General features: G+C 39.9%; 1 protein-coding gene across 2 annotated transcripts; it reads right to left on the bottom strand.

The window, feature by feature from the left end:
• Positions 1 to 311: 311 nt before the first annotated feature.
• On the bottom strand, positions 312 to 16,144 carry LOC143854372 (uncharacterized). Of its 2 annotated transcripts, none has more exons than XM_077364284.1 (17): positions 15,925 to 16,144; positions 15,445 to 15,580; positions 14,412 to 14,608; positions 14,197 to 14,276; positions 14,010 to 14,105; positions 13,732 to 13,855; positions 10,289 to 10,347; positions 10,063 to 10,131; positions 7,062 to 7,132; positions 6,876 to 6,972; positions 3,911 to 3,985; positions 3,121 to 3,219; positions 2,373 to 2,516; positions 2,238 to 2,267; positions 2,032 to 2,094; positions 745 to 822; positions 312 to 653 (listed from the first exon to the last, which is right to left on the bottom strand). In XM_077364284.1, exons 2-17 carry the CDS (start codon positions 15,561 to 15,563, stop codon positions 567 to 569), a joined length of 1,488 nt encoding a protein of 495 aa, XP_077220399.1. In that variant the 5' UTR covers positions 15,564 to 15,580; positions 15,925 to 16,144; the 3' UTR covers positions 312 to 566. The 2 variants fall into 2 exon arrangements, with proteins under 2 accessions (XP_077220399.1, XP_077220397.1); XM_077364282.1 differs by having other exon boundaries at positions 15,445 to 15,584; positions 15,925 to 16,142.
• Between the last annotated feature and the right edge of the window lie 1,682 nt (positions 16,145 to 17,826).

Genomic DNA, 17,826 nt, shown 5'->3' with positions numbered 1-17,826 from the left:
GATCAAAGTTTATTGTTGTCGTTGAGAAAATAATCATGTATAGTGAGTTGAAAATTGAAAAACACATGCATTTTGTCCAAAATTTCCCTGATTTCCGAACATTTGCCTCAAATTATTCCCTAAACCAAATGTCATAACCATGATCTGGGCCATAAATATATCAACACACCATATCATGGCAATGTGATGCCAGCAGGCTCGGTGGGGCCCATATAATAACATCACATTTTTATGATTTTTATTTATTTTCGAGAGTTGATATGGACACTCCTCTCTTTCCACTTGTAATTCAACTATTAAAGGAAATTAAATTAGACTCAACCAAAGCACAGACCTCATAAAGTGGAAAAAGGTCAACCTGATGAACTCTCAAAACTTGAACCCCACAAGCAAGTGATGGGATGCTCTCTGTGTCCTCAATTTCTCAGAAGAATCAAAATCATTCGCAACTCGAGTTCATAATTTACAAAACTAATTCTTACGCTTAGTAAAAGAGCAGATTGTTTCCAAATCTCCGCTTTTGGCTGTCAATCCAATAAAATATATTTCTGAGTCCAGTTGTGCCATCAAGCTGCTGGTGCAGGTTCTGTTCTTCGATTGCTGGAACTCCCAAATCTCCGAGCAACTCCAGGATCAGTTAAGGTATCCCACACCTGTAAAAATTTGCAGACCATGATCAATTTAAGGAAGCACAAAGATTAGACGATGGTAAATAGCAAGAGAGATGAGGGCTTCTCTGCTTACTTCCAATCTCCCCTTGGAGCCTCCTATGGCTAGCAAGAAAGGGCTGTCGTCTGAGAAGAAAACAGAAAACACAGCTCCCTGAAATAAAATTCAGGAAAATGTTACAAGTACCCAAGTTTGGATTTCATGGTAAAAATTAAATATCTGGGTTGTCAATCAGTTTGATGACATCAATCAATATGGAAAAGGTTCTCTCTACATAATAGCAACAAGAACATTTACTAAGCACGATGATCAACTTCAGTGATTACTTGAAGCTGCATTTTGGTTTCTCATTACCAAAATATAAGATTATTTGTAAAAGCTACACTAACGTAGGATGGATGCGTCTACGTGTCAGACAAGAATACCAGGTGCAAGGCATGACAATACCGCCATGGATCAAGTCATCTGATAATATTGAGATATAGTAAGATCGAAAAATATCTAATGTTGGACACTTTTCTTCGGTATCGGTGCCACTAATACAGTACATGTGTACATGGTCTAGAGGGTTCAACCAGTGAATCCTAGAGTGGATGGAGTCGATGGATAACAGCCTAAGAATCACACATTTGTCCAAGCCATCTGATAGAAACTTTTACCAATGAACGAGAATCCACTGGTAAACTTTTTTTTAACAAACTATTTGCCACTCATCAGAAGTCCTCTAATCAAATGGTTATTATCTCCCTATTGGTGTATTTTCCCGCTATGCTCATGCCAGGGGTTCTTCGCAAGATGAACGGTACAGAGTCCAGTTGGCATATAACTCCGTCATGTGTGCACGATTAGAGACACCAACACTGAAAAAGAAATAGAGGGTGCAACACCAGACAGGTTCCCCACTACTATTTAGATATTAGTTGATACGAGACAGAATACAGATAAATGCATATCATTTATGCGTACATCCAAACTACATAAAGAGCGTAGAAGTAATAGGGAGAAACAAGAAAATCAATTAAATCACGGAATTGTTTTCCATCTCTAACAAACTGTTATGAGTGTGCATCTGTCCAACCTGATATATTTCACAAGTACGAATCATATCGTTTCTACGATAGATTAATCAATGAAAAATTGATTAATCTATGGGAAAAGTTATCTATAAAAGAGGAGCAGAAAGGCACCAGCGCACGATGATTAAAAAACAAGTTACCAAAAAAAAAAAATCAAGGTTAGCTTAACCCATCCACAATGGAATTAGCCTCCTAATGCATAAAGTTAGCAAATCGCTGAAGATACCTCAAACAATGTCAAATGAAAGCAGCAGGAGACACAACAATAGTACTAAGGGACACTCACAGCTTTTGGATTCTTGGATGCAACACATGTAGGTTGGTTGTTTGATAAATCCCATAGTTTCACCTAAAACATACAAACATGGATAAAATCAGCTAAAGCTAAGATAAAATAAAGGTGTTTGGAGATATATATTATTAATCATTTACAAAAATAAAGGTGTTAGGAATAAATAAATAAACAAAATGTCCTCAGAAAGAGAAGTTCACCATTTTATCAGTTGACCCTGTTGCAAGCAGCTGTAGGAAGAAAAGTTACATGTTAAAAATAACTATGGAGGAATTATTCATCCAAAGGACGTAATCAACTGAAGGCTTCTTTTGAATTTGATAGTGAAAACATACATTAGGTGCAGATGGATTATATGAGACTGTAGAAACAGCTTTATCATGTGCGTGGAGAGTGAAACTTGGCCTCGAAGCTGAGTCTGAGGTGGACGAAGCAGCCCGAATGTCATAACCTTGAACTGTACCATCTTCAAGACTGACCTACACACATTAAGAGAGATTAATTCAAATTAATCAATATTTTCAATCTAAACGGTAATACACTGAGACATGAGCAATGAATTGGTATTTCACTTTCTAACCTTCAGTGTCTTTTATTTTTTGAAGATTATTTTTTGAAGATAACAGAAATTTTATTAAAAGAAAAAGAATCAAAGACAGCCATGAGAGATCAAGCTGATCCCTCAGGAAAGAAACAACAAAAAGAATACAAAAGAACCAACCAACCAACCCAACATAGTTACAATAATGGGAGATAATCCCCCACACTTAATAGCTACCTATCAACACCCTCTGTAGCCCAAACAATGGTATTTTCCGAGTCAATGAAGAACATAAGAATTACCATTCAAAAAAATGAATTGAGAAGTTTTTAGAGATAGTACTTGGAACGACTTAGCCAAGTTCCAAGTCATTTATCGAGTTTTTTGGAGTCGATAGAAAACTGAGAAAATTTCGGATGAAGAACCCACCAAGAATCGGTAGGGTTAATGAATTCAAGGATGATGAAACTTCAAATTAAAGCATGAGAAATGTGTTCAACTTCTTAGCAAAAGCTTCATATTGAGATGGTCAGGAAATTCACCACAAAAGAGTGTTTGGTGTGCGGATCCCACGCCAAGCTTTCAACATCAGCTGCAACTAACCACTTAATACCAGCATGTGAAGGCTTCCTCATGTCCATCTGCATTTTGTGAATGCAGCAAATAATGAGCGCATATACACATATATTATATAAAAAGAAAAAAAAAACACAACTAATATTTCGATAGGAGCCTCTCATAACTGTCTACTGTAATGAAAATAAGAACCTTCTCACAAATAGAAAGTATCATTTTCAAAGAGGTATAAGATATCACTATGTATTTTCTATACCTTCCCACAGATGCGGCAGATCACATCTGTTTGGTCTTTATTTTAAATTTTTTGCTACTTCGGGTTTATAGCGGGAAAAAACTGGAAAAGAGATAAGATATTTAAAAATACATAAAAATATAAAATAAAAATTTCACGATAGTTTCGTGATTTTTTTCATGTTAAATGATTAAAAAAATAAAATTATCGCAATATGTTTTAAAATTGCTGGATTATTTTGGGGTCTTGTTTTATGAAACTTCCAGGACAAAATCACAATATTTTGAAAATATTGTACAATGCTCAGAAGAGCATGAATCAAGATCTCGATAACCTACTATGCTCAGAAGAGCATGAATCAAGATCTTGATAACAACCCCTCCTCCCCAAGAAAAAAAAACCTACATCACACACACACAGGGAAAGAAAGCACTCACTTTTGTTTACCAATTTCTAGAAAATGAACACACATTGAAAAGAAATGAGTAGAATACATAAACTTAAGATTATTCTCTCTATACCATGGCTAGTGAGTGATCAAAAGATCCACTAAGAAGAACTTCTGCCTCATGTGGATTCCATGCAACTGCCTGAACCTGTTCCAAGATCAACAGAAATGGAAGTGAAGAACATCAGATACTGCCAAATACCTCCTCAAACATTTATTCTTCACTGAAAGTACAGAGTGTCGACGAACCAAGCATTTACAATTCATTTTAAATTTTCTAGATGACTCAGAATTCACACCTTCAACTAAATATGTATGATCACTGTTTGAGGAACTAGGCAATGACTGATTAACCACAGCAACTATCTTAGCGATGGGAGGCCCCTTTGGACCTCCAATGGAAACAACCAAGAACCAATTGGCCTTGCTGCCGTGTTTCCACCTCTTTTGTGCTCCGTGAAAAAACCTCCCCCTAGATGTGTATATGGGCCCCTCTGAGCCAGGTCATAACCCAACACTGGTTCACCATCGAAAGATGGAGGTTTTCCATACCATACCCCTTTACAGGAGCCGGTATGGACGCCTTCTAAACACAACTAAAAAACCTGGCGGTTCTGGTTCTTCATTCAATAGGCTCTGATGCCCTGGCCTTCGCTTCTGATGATGGGTGATCAAACGCCTTTGCTAGTGGTGGGTGAGCTCTCTACCTAGGCTCTCTTCATAGAGGGGTTCTACCTTTAGTGGGTTCTTCTCCCTATTACAGACCTAAAAAGAGGCTTTTAGTATGGCGTGGTTTGCTAATACTTTTGTATTCTTAAGTTGAGCGGCTCGGCATGATAAGGCCATTAGTCGAACCGCTCCGAATTCCTCTGTGCTGAGTGATAACAGCATTGCTAGATCAGAAATAAAGAACTTTGTTGAAAAAACAATGTAGGATTAGTGCAAGAAGGCCAACACCAAGAACTGTCAAGCATCATCCTGTAATTTCTAGGTCCCAAAGCTCCACCAGATATTGCGGTGAAAACAATAAAGTTATTGATATGTGACCACAATATCTAAGTAGTTACATTCACAAAAGCAATAACAAACAGAAGTTGACATATTGATTACACTATGAACCAAAACCAAACCTACCATAGACTGGCTAAAAAGCATCCATGCAAATCCATTTAAGAGGTAATACAGCAGATTCTACATGGATATAACAGCTAGGCCACATGTTTCATGTATGGGCCGAAGATTTGGAAGCTAACAGTGAGAATAGGTGTCAAGGTGTGGCCGTGTGGGAAGTACTATTTTTACCAGGAAAAATAATTAGTATAATCTGGAGATAAATCGACTGGATTTTTTTTCTTAATTAGAGGTATGGGAGACTAATCTTCCTGGCTTTCTGCAGACAGCATTACCACTTCTTACCATCAATCATGTTCTTACGTGGTTAGATTTTAAGCTTGAGTCAGGGGGTCCTAGCTCTTAAAAGTTACGATCATTTCGCTGGAGTTTCCTGAGGGTCAAGAGCTTACTAGGGAGTTGTAGCATTCTCTTAAGGTGGAGTGGGTAAGGTGCGGCATAGGCTAGACTTGATGAGCAGGTTTCCCGAGCAGATGATGCTAAAATGTGGCATAAAGAAAGGTTCGAAAGCAGGAGATAAAAAAAACTACCTCCATGAGGTGCTTCAATTTAAGAATGAAAGGAACAAGGGACTATGTTGTCGTTTGAAATAAGGTTATGAACACAATGAGCCAGCCTCTACAGTCCTGGACTAAGAATTGGCCCAAGAAATAAGGTTGGCTGAGTTGCCCTCAACCCAAACCTACCTTCCATCTCGTCAATCAATAACATACCAGCAAGCAGGGCGTTCCCATTCAAAATTCACTGTGTCACCCTTTTACTCCGTGATGCTTCTCACAAGGTTCCTCACTTGAAACCTACACTTCAAAGCTATAACGCAATGTCATGCAATAAGTAAAGCTACGTAAAATGCTCAATGGTGGGAATGAGGTGGTAGATTGTTTTCTTCACAGGCAGGCTTCAACTAAAGGATACATTTTCCAGAGTGATGAGGATTAACGGGGCTTCCCATTTTTATTGGTAAACCATCCCTAGCCACATGAAACCCTGTGGTGGAAAGGTGTGAAAGAGAACCTTAGTGGAATAACCAATTTTTGGTGGGCATGGCATTCCTTAATGACATACTTCCAAGCCTTCGTTGTACTTCATACCCTTTTTCCAATGCTTGGGCATGTAGAAGATTGTCTGGAACACCGTTAGAAGCGGGCCATTATAGAATAAGAAGGGTGAATTTCATCTAGAACAACAGAAAGGTACATCATGGATCTAGGAGGATGGAGAAATGAAGACTATATCTTTTTGTCATTTTTTCCTTTTTTTGGGAGGAGTAAGGAGCTGGGACTAGATATCTAAGGGAATAAAATCAGGCCATGTGGGAGAAATGGTTGTAAAGGTTTGTGGATAAGGAAAGGAGGTTGTGGGGAACAAGGAAACTACAGCCTCCAGGAGGGAGTTGGGATGTTAAGGGAGCTTCTAGGAGAAAAAGATTGGGGTGAAACATATTATCTGGACGGTGGATGAGTTTAAAAAGGGGATTAAGTTTAGGTATCTGATAATAATAGACATAGTCACGGGGAAGACATTTTTCCAAGGAGGAAAAGAATGAACTGAGGCCTTACTGGCCGTGTTTAACCTACTATCTGATCAGGAGTTGGAGATTGCTTAGAAGGGCTGTGTTAAGCCCAATTCTCCAAAGGCGCCGAGGAAGATGTTCATGTGATAGCATTAGTAGAAGACAGCCAAAAAAAATTTTGAATAAGTAAATCAAACAAAAGGATTACATTAATTTCAAAAGGAAAAAGAACAGCAACATGGTCTTGGCCTTTTAAAGAATAGAAAATACTTTTGGAGAACCATTTCAAAAGAAAAAAAAAAGAATAGAAAATACTATTGGTGAAATCATTCAGAAAGTATTCAAAAGGGAGCATTCAAAAAGTAAGATATCAACGGTCAGTGAAGTATTATGCCTTGTCTGTATGGTGTTCGATCGTGAGAGCACATTTCCCCGTAGCCACATCCCAAACCTTGACAGAGTTGTCAGCACTTGCACTCGCTAGGACATTCCTGAAATTATGGTGAGGCAGCAACATAAAAATCATTACAAATAACAAGGAACCAAAACTAATCTTAGCAGAAATGGGCTACATGCTCACCTGACCTCCTTGTTCCATGCAAGACCAAGTACAGAATCCTTGTGACTGTCCTTTTTGTATTTGACTGCTGTCTATAGTATTGCATAAGAATAGATGTTAGAGAACATGAGAAAATAATCTCGAATTTTCTACTCTGCATAAGACCTTCAAACAAGAACAAGGAAAGAGCAAAATAATGACAAAACTCACAATTTATAGCGAGTTATAGCCATATTACTGAAACCTTCTTAGTTTTGAAGGGAAAAAAATGGGAATTTAGAAACCACCATGTATTTTCTGAATCAACAGAAAACCCTTATGAAAAGACCATATTCCAGCAATTCCAGCTATGCAATATAACCTTTTCCCGGAAGTAACTTGACAATATTCCATTTTAGAAAAATAACTTGACAGTATCAGCGTCGATCGATGGTGGTTTGCACCAAAATGTTTGAAGTTCAAAAATAGAAAGTTTTGATAGTTCTCGAGTATAGCACTGAGTAGCAATTTGAATCCTCACCCCCACCTGTAATTATATTGGTTGCAAAATAATATGGAACACAAACCAGCAGGTAAATAGTTATTGCATTTTATGACGTAATAGACTTAAATCGGAAGAGGCATTATAGGGGACCCTGGCGGACTAATGTGCGCGACACACATGCCTAGGTTTCCGGGGAAACGCCCAGGAAGGAAATTTTGATTTACTGTTTTGCACTAAAGGGTAGTTTCATAATTTTCTTGATGTAGTGGCATTGATATTTATGTATGTCACATTTTAGGGTCACGGGTGCTAGTTTTCTCTGAGTTTTGTTGGCCAACAAGGAGAGTTTTGTAAGCCTAAAGTGAAATAGTGAAACCCTTTCTACGTGGACGTAGGCACACTATCGAACCCCGTAAATATTGTCTCCTTGCATTGTGTGATTCGGTTTCTTGCATTTTTTTTTTTATGATTGTTGTGAATCGTGTGTGATCCTATTTGAGAACATATTTCCCGGTTTTCCACACATGGATTGGAAGAAGTTAATAAAGCTTTACTTGGGAAGAAGATATGGAGGTCCGGGAAGAGAGAAGTCAGTTGTGGACCAAAATTCTTGATAGCAAATACGACATGAAGCAAGGAAACTAGATATCTGACGACAAGTACGAATTCATTGGGTTGACATTATGGAGAGAAATTCTGAAACAAAAGGTTCAAATTCAACGAGGGGATCAAGTTGAGAATCTATAAGGGTGATAGAGTAAGCTTCTGAAATGATAAATGGTGTGGTATGGACCTTTAGTGGAGATTTTTCCAAAATTGTACAAGGTAGTTATGAACAAAGAGGCGGTCGTACTAGAATGCTATGAATGGGTAGAGGGAAGGATATCATGGAAAATACAGTTTAGACGTAACTGCATTGAAAGGTAAATAGGTAGGATTACCCAGTTTCTTAAGTTATTGGATTCCTGCTATATAAGGAAGATGGGAAAAGACAAAAGGGATTGGATCTAGAACATGTCTGGCACTTTCAGCATCAAATCACTTTACCACCACATTGTGCCGTGTCCTCTGACTTCATGTATAGCCAAGGTGTGGAGTACCCCAACTCCTCCAAGGGTCAATTGGGTTTAGTTGGACAGCCCCCGCAATAAGATCCTCACAGTAGACCATCTCAGAAACCGTGAGATGATCATGATTGACCATTGTGCACTATGTGTGGAAGCTAGGGTGTCTGTAAGCTAGGGAGTCAGTGGACCACATTTTTATCCATTGCAGAACGTCAAGGGATATGAAGTCACATTCTAAGGCGATTTGGGAGGTCTTGGGTATTTCTTCTACATCTATACAACCTCCTAGAGCTTGGTTTGTTGTCGCATGGCCGGAAAAAGGTAATGTACTATGGCATGTGACCTTCCTTGCCACGATTTGGGTGATATGGAAGGAAAGGAACGCAAGGATTTTCAAGGGATTGACAAAGAGCGCACAATTCTTGTATACAAAAGGGATTGCTCTTACCCATATCTAGGGTCAAAACCCTCCCTAACTTCACTTTCATCTCTTGCTAGGCCTTATACAGAGGGGATGAAGAGAGATAAGTACGAGTAGAAAGCAAGCGCATGTCCCTACTTGTACGTGAGAACCCCCAAGCCAAACCATGCTCAAAATTAATTTTGGCAGATCCAGCATTGGTAACACAGGGCCAACAGAAGTCAGTGGAGTTCTTAGAGACAAGAGGGGTGGCACCATATGGGCTTTTCTCAGGCCCAATCGGAATAACAGATTCGAATGAAGCTAAGGCCAGAGCATTATTACTGGCGATAAGGTTTGTAGAGAGCTCCGACCTTAATAGATTGATAGTTGAGGACTCTCCCAATGTTATTAGGTGAGCAAGAGGGAACCAACTGCCTGCATGGAGATTCACGCACATGTTTGACGAGATCTTTGATAGAGTGGGGGGTACTTCAGTGTTGCACAACAAAAGCTCTTAGCCAAAGCTGATGAACCCACCAAGTTTCATCACCACATACCCATCAAGGCATTAATAAATTTATATGATTGGCATTGTGAAACCATATCTTTCAATGCGGTAGTAAGGGCCAAGCAGACATTCAATAACGTAAATTTCTTTGCTGACATAACTACATACCTTCTAATGCAGTAGAAAGGGGCATAACAGGACTTCCAACAAGAAGGTAAGTTTCTTCATTGGACAATCAAGACTATTAAATTGTGCGTCCTTCCATTATCTAAAAGTAGGAACCTAAAAAGCATATTCACTTTACACTTTATATTAAGGTGAAATTACTTGTAAAATAATTAATAAATTCCCCAAAAATATAAAGGATGAAAACATGGATAAAAATGAAAGTTAAAAGTGAAATGAATTGATGAAATATCACCCACAAACAAACAAAAAAAAGCTAGTCAGATTGCAACCCCAGAAGTATCCAGGGATACAGAAAACAATAAAAGGCAAAAGATAACATTTTTCAAGCGGAATTTCTGAAGAAATGGACCGCTACAGAAATAATCACAAACCTTCTTCTTTCCCTTTTTCTTCTTCTTGGCAATGCCCCCTAATACAATATGTGGTTGAACCTCGTCAATCTGAAAAAGAAGATAAACACAATCAAAAGGGAATCCACAACCAGAATGTTTACTCAAGGTCCAAGAGGATGTTTGAAAATGTAAAATAAGAAAAATAAATCATAACTCCATGAGAACAAGTTGCATCAAGGAAATGAGCAAATACAAGAACACATACAAGGTCAAGGTCCCAAATTTCTATAGCAGGTTCCATCGAGCCTACAGCTACAAAGTTTCCTGCCAAGCATCAAGGAAATATGTAAATACAAGATCACAAACAAGGTTGAGGTCCCAAATCTCTATTAAAGTTTCCTGCCAACATCAGGAAGAATCAACTGTATGTACGAAAAGAGGAGGAAAAACAAGATATTACATTTGAAACATGAACCAACAACTCTAATACTATAACTAACAAAATTTGCAGGTGATAATGAAGCACAGTTGCTTTATAATGTAAATTCTTTTTTGAATGATAATATTATTTTAAACTCTTATATCAATAAGAGTAATGTGCTAGTAAGCCTAGTGTATCATATTGCCGAGTTATTTTTTTAGAGAGGTTGTACGCATGGAGTCCCTAGGGCATTCACTTCCAATAGAGAAAGTAGGATTTTTTGTCATTTCTGGAGAATTTTATGGAACAAAATAGAGACTACACTTCGGTTTGGTAGTGTCTATCATCCCCAGAAAGATGGAGAGACAAACGTGGTTAATCGCAGTCTTAGGAATTTACTGAGATGATGCCTCATCAATAGTCCCATTAACCGTTCCACTGGCAGCTCCCCTTTTGAGACCATCTATGGTCACCTCATCCCTCACCTTTTAGACTGTACCCATTTGTCCTACCATAGTCGATATAGTGCCAAAGTCAAGGACTTCGTTCATCATATTAACGAGGTACAACAAGATGTGTTAAAACGATTGCGTGCGAGCAATGAGAAGTACAAGGTAGTTGTCAACACCGGAGAGATAACTCATTCAGTGTTGAAGACTTAGTGATGGTATACTTTCGTCGAGAACGATTTTAGTATACGACAAGTTGAAGCAGAAGAAGTTTGGACCTTACAAAATCCTCAAGCAATTGGGTCCTAACACTTATCTCTTGGACATCCCTGAGGATGTGATGACTTATCTCGTCTTCAACATTGCCAACTTATATCTATTTTCCAAGACCTGCAAGAGCCCAATGACAGCCACTTTACCGTTCAGAGTGAGTATCTTCAGAGGACCAGATTGATGACATCATGATATCAGGATAACGAACACTCACCAAGGATTGCATCGAAGATATTTTATTAGCTGATGAGATCAGCCGTTGACACTGTTCCTGGATTGATGAAATTGGGTTGCGATGACTTCAAAAGGACCTTTTTCAGCGTGTTACCAACATTTACTCGACAGAGTCAAGTTTTTCCACACAGGAGAACTGATGTGATCCAGGCCACTTGAGGAGCTGATATTGTTTTTATCATATGAGAGACTTGATTAGTTTAGGTTTATTTTTATTTGTATTTATGATTTATTATTATTTTTAGCATATTAATTACAGTAGATATGGAGTTTGTCCACATCACCTAGGGCTCACACTCCCCCTTTTATTTCTCTTTAATCCTCTAGCCCACACATAACCTCACTTAAGTCACTTAAGTGATTTCTTTTATCGCATTGGTAGCCCATAGACACCATGGCCCACACAGCCTTACTAAGTCACTCAAGCTACTTCTTTTACCTCATTGGTGGACTAACAAGGCCTACCACTTAAAAATCCAACCACCCCTTATGAAACCGTGTAGCAGAACCCCACTCCCCACCCCAGTCGCACCAGTCGCAAGGGGTGCCTTCATCTCTTCGCTTTCCTCTCATCTCCCTCCTCTCTTCTCCTTCCTCCCTATTCTTCCTTTCTTTCTCTTCCTTCCCCCCCTCCCCGTTCCACTCCATTGCTGTCTCACCTCCTCCCTAATGTCGGCCAGCAATTTTCACACTCACCTGTAGCCAACAGTCATACTCCCCCACTTCTCATCCTTTTCTCTATTTTCCCCACCTTCTCCCACTTTCTTTTCCCGTCCTTATCTCCTTATATCCACCCCCTTGTTCCCCCCAACAGCTATCGTCCAGCACATCACCCAGGCTGCAGCAGACAGCCCCCTATTATCTTCTCCCTACATCCTACGATAAGCACATCTTATTTCATTAATTGTGACAGCCAGATGTTGTAGCTGTTGGCCCCTTTCAGCTGCATAAAAGCAAAACAATGGATCCCATCATCTTCTTCCCCTCCATCTCACATTTCCCACGCTACTATCCCTGTAATTTCAGCCATTGCACCCTGCATTAGTTGGTACAGCTGCTATATGGCAGCCAGATGTTGTAGCTGCTGTCCCCTTTCAGCTGCATACCAGCAAAACAACAGATCCCATCATCTTCTTCCCCTCCATCTCACATTTCCCTCGCTACTATCCCTGTAATTTCAGCCATTGCACCCTGCATTAGTTGGTACAAGTAAAACAGCTATTACAGCAGTTTACCTTCTTCCAAGTCATTTTGTTGCAGCCTGTGTGGCCCTACTGCATTCTTTGCATTTCCATCCATTTCTCCTCCATCCTATCCCCTGATGGCTGGCACAGTGCTTTGACGGACCGAGGCTGCCATTATTGCTCCATCCTGTCTTGAGAACTCCTTCACTACTGGATTTAAAGTCGAAGCCTACAGGACCAAGGTAACCATGTTTCCTCTATAGGTGGTTGTGTTTTAAACCTTTTGATGCCTTCCTTGAGCCTTACCATTATCCTTGCAGCCCTATTGATTTTACCAGCCCTTCCATCCACACATACCTTCATACCAAATTGCCCTACCCTACCCTACCCTAGATCCTTTAGGCCCCAATTTGACTATTTCTAAATCATTTCAGATTGTGGACAAATCATTATATTATTGTTTTTCCTCATTTACAGTTCTGATTTCTTTGTATGAACTAATTATTTGCAAACTTGGTTTGAATTTATTCTATTAATAAATAACTTAAAGGCACTAAATCATTGCAAACTCTAGTTGTTATTTGACTGTTTTTGGATGTTTAATCTATTCATGGAATCGTGGTGCTATTTTATTGAAGTCAAGACACCTTTTATGCCAACCCTATGTTTGAACCACACAATCATGCTCCATGCTGTTACCTAAGCCTGACTAACTTCATTGCGTGTCTAAGGTGAATGAAATTGCACTAACTCTGAAGATTTCATGACAAGAGCCAATGAGTTTCATGCCAATCCTAGCTAAATAAACATCTCTGGATTTGGAAAGAGTCTGGAGTCATTGAGTGCACATATATGTGGATAATGCTTTGTCTCTCATCTTACTAGCTGGAGATATCGACATAAAAAACAAATAGCAGTCAAATAAATAAATTCCTCATGTCGATAATGCTTTGTCTCTCATCTTACTAGCTGGAGATATTGACATAAAAAACAAATAGCAGTCAAATAAATAAATTCCTCATCAGTCCAAAAGCAAACTAGCAGAATTACGCCTTCAAAGATCCAACAAAGATCCCAACATAACCCGAGCAACTTCCACAGACAAAATAACAAACATTACCAAAACAGTAGGTGCAACCCAACGGACCTTTATCTCCACTTTTAAGATTACAATCAAGCCAGGCTGTGCAAAGAGGAAACGCGGGGAGGATTATATCGTGATGAACATACATGTTTGGATCACCGACTTCTGATTCTTCTAATATCCAAACCTGCCAAAACAAAATAAAGAAAATGAACAAATATGATTTGCTCGTCTCAAATCAAGCCAATAGGACTATGAGCATGCCAAATGTCCGAATAAATATGCAACATGAAAAGAAATATCAGGCTGGAAGAATTAAAGCACAAGCTATGATTACATGCCTCAAGATGACTGACATCATCCTCATTACGTGCGCAGACTATAACAGCATCCGAGGATTTTATGGTCATGTCCTCAATTTCTTCATCATCGTCATCCTGCCAGAAGTACCATTTCATAGTTCCTGCATTACAAGCTCAATATCCCATGGAATAACAGATTCCTGTAACAAAAAAACAAATCACTCACATCCTTATCCTTCAGATATGGATCCATGTCATTACTTGGATAGTAAGTATCACCAAGTCCAGTACTAAACAGCTCAACGCCTGATATGGGACAAGAAGAAATGCATTATTGTAAAATATTTAAATTGAAAGGCTATTTGAGGATAGTGGATCTGATTGCATTTCAGAGTGCAGGATACATTGGTAAATAGAAAGTGGTTAAATTGTAGAAGGTACCATCATCCTCTTCGTCATAATGATCCATGTCAAGTTCTCTCAGGCCATCAGTTATGTCTACAAAGTTGTTGCTAGAATTTGTATTCCTCGAAGTCTTCCCAACAGCTTCGGCCATGGCTAATGCATGGGCAACTTCATCAGTCTGCTTGGCAGCATCGATATCCATGTCTTTATCTTCTTCATCGTCACTGTCTCCACTGCGCAAGCAAAAAGATTTCAGACCAAATAGAAGTGCATTAACATTATTAGATTGCACAGAAATGCAACATCATTTCATGGGAGAAAATCCAATTCCACGTTAGATGTGTTTATGTAATTCATGACGGATGTACAGCAATTTAGGACAGTAATGCATATTATGAGACAATCTGAGGGTTGTGAGGATAATATACTGTGGATACAATGGAAAGAAGAGACTCTTATATGGATAGGGTATGTTCCTTCCTTGAAGTGGGGCTCATCATCCACTCTTTTTTCCTGAGATTAAGTACAATCTGCTGGGATAGTAGTAAAGAAACATTTTTCTGGAGAATGTATATTACAGAGATTTCCCCGAGAGGGACTTTATATGTTCCATCTATCATGTTGGTAAAGAAGCCTACCATGGTTTAAAATTTCGGTCAAAACATGTCGTTTAATGTCAGTTTTGGCCATGACCGAAACGAAATCCACATTTAATCGAATTTTTACAAGATTTTGCCAGAAATTCAACCGAAAATTCATTTTCACACCCATTTACATGATTTCCAACAAAATTTACAAGAATTCCAACAAATTTTATAAGATTTCCACCTAAATTATAGAGATATCGAAATTTTTTCACCGAATTTTACAATGTTTCGGCTGAAATTTCCACCAAAACCAAAATATATCGATTTCCATGATGGCTGAAACTGAAACTGAAATTGAAATTTAAAACCTTGAAGCCTACAAGATCATGAGTTGTTGAAAACAACATTTCTAAAAATGTAAAAAGATGTATTAAATGTAAGAACAATGAGTATTTGTATGAGTTAATAAATAACCACTATACCTTCTATCTAAAGTCCCAGACTTGATAATCTCTTCAATCTCCTCTTTTGAAGGTGGCTCACCAACAACTGGAACAGCCTTTGAAACCCCTTTAGGGATCCAACACACAGCCGCAATCATTTTTTCACACAATTATCCTGTCTAAAACAGATGAGGGAAAACTCAAATTATGAAATCAGAAAAATTAATAAAGACACCATCAAGGGTTCAGAAACTACAACACACAATGTTTTCTTTTCACTAATTCTTCATTTTTTTTTCATACAACAACTATTTTTCCTATCAAAAAAAAAAAAAAAAGTTTTTTTCTATCACTGAACAGAACTTTATATTCGGATTTAAAGGAAATAAGCACTACAGATGAACAAGAGCATAACACTGAAAAAAAAAAAAAAAAAATCACTAGAGACAAAATCGAAAAGTACCTAGCTCGGATTAAAAAAACATAATATTCAGATTGAAAGAATAGAAGAGCTCGTACCGATAATAGAAACAGAAAATTGCAGAGCAAAGTGTAAGACCAAAATGCCCTAATAATCTCAGGCCAAAACCCCAATTCAGGTTTTGGAGTGAAATAGGGTTTTGATAGCATACATACGAGTTCGACTTATGAGTAGACCTGGCAAACGGGCGGGCCGGGTCAAAAAATGACCAGTAAAATTTACGGGTCACTAATCGTGGACCCGCACCCGGCCCGTAATGACCGGGTCGACCCGCGGGTCACCCGGTTTTTTTCCCAATAATTTTTGTTGCGTTTTTTTTTTCCCGTTTTGGCCGGGTCTCCATAACACACACTATAGTCCCTTTTAAAACATGAGATTTTTGGGCACACTAAATAGGATGATCAAAAGCGTACCGACCACACTATAATCCTTATTGATGGGGTACGAAAAACAGCAACTAATGAGCTGTTGACACGTGGCCCCGGAAAGACCCACCACGAAATCGACACCTGCCCAAGGGTAATCCGGTAATTACCTGAGAGTAGGTAAACCTAAACCCACAGAAGTGCTGACACCTTTCCTGGGGTAGGTAATTCAACCACCCCAGGCCTCCCTCTATAAAAGGCATCTCAAGGCTCAAAGTAAAGGGTAATAACTTCTGGAACTACCACTCTTAAAATTTGGCTCTACACTCCTACTCGTACTGACTTGAGTGTCGAAGGACCCGTCCGGAGCAACGACTCCGGGTTGGTCTTCTGACCTCGTTTGCTCTTGTGCAGGACTCAGTCTCCTTCACTTCCACTCGTCGGGTCCTCAAGCCCAGCTCTTACGTCACTGCTGTATCTGTTACCGATTTTAGGCTTAACACTTACAGTCCCTTATTTCTCAAAAAGCACTGTACAGACCACACTATAGGAAGATCAAAACCGTCCATATGATGAATTTTTTGGTACAACCTATTTACGTTATGGCCCTTCACATGGACGGTTTGGATCATCCTATTATAGTGTGGTCCTGATGGGGTCCGAACTGATGAGGTCCGAACTCAGCACTGATGAGGCCCGAACTCAGCAACCAATTGGCTGTTGACACGTGACCCTCACAGGGACCGCTGCAAAGCCAACACATGTCCCTGCTAGGTGTGACACCTGGGCCAATCAGGGACTTCCACCTGCCCCTCCTAGGTATGAGACCTGGTCCATACAGAGGCCACCACCTGTCCTGGACAGGTGGCTCAGAACTACCACCTGTCCTGGACAGGTGGCTCATAATCACTATAAATAGCCTTCACTTGTGCTAAGGTGAGGGATCTGAAACCAAAAACCCTAAGCTTTCTGTTCTGACATTGCTCTGCACTCCTACTCATACTGACTTGAGTGTCGAAGCGCCCGTCCGGAGCAACACTCCGGGTTGGTCTTCTGACCCTTTGTCTTCTTGTCTGTGCCCTTGTGCAGCGCAGGACTCCACTAGCCCTTCAGCTGTGGCTTGCCAGATCAGCCCTTCCGGCCCTACCATAACCTGTTACCAATTTTAGACCTAACAGATTTGGCGCCATCCGTGGGACGCCGCAACAAAAAGCTGTTCGGAACCTCACTCAAGCAATGGTAGGGAAAAACGAAAAGCATGTGCCAACCTCCCGGACGACCCGGGCTACAGCCCCCCGCGAAGGAAGAAGCGAGCGACTGGCCTCGCAGATAGAGGTCGGGGCGGTAGGGGAGCGAAGTCCGACTCGCTCGGACCGCTCAGACCCTACCCCGACCCCAAGGGAGATGCGGGCCCTTTTCCAAGAAATGACTGCTGTGATTGCGCAATTCAGGAATTCGACCACCGCACCCCAGCAGCACCCAGCCGAGGCTTCTCACCCCACCCAGAGGAGAGGAAGCTCCCGCAGAGAGCACACGCCCCCGCCCCGGGAGCAGACTCGTTACTCCACAAGACGA

Source organism: Tasmannia lanceolata, unplaced genomic scaffold, assembly GCF_043159265.1.
Source record: "Tasmannia lanceolata isolate RefF3 unplaced genomic scaffold, GAP_Taslan_0.1 ptg000020l, whole genome shotgun sequence".
Lineage (NCBI taxonomy): Eukaryota > Viridiplantae > Streptophyta > Magnoliopsida > Canellales > Winteraceae > Tasmannia > Tasmannia lanceolata.
The sequence above is the reverse complement of the archived record's forward strand: the minus strand, read 5'-3'. Positions and strand labels throughout refer to the sequence as shown.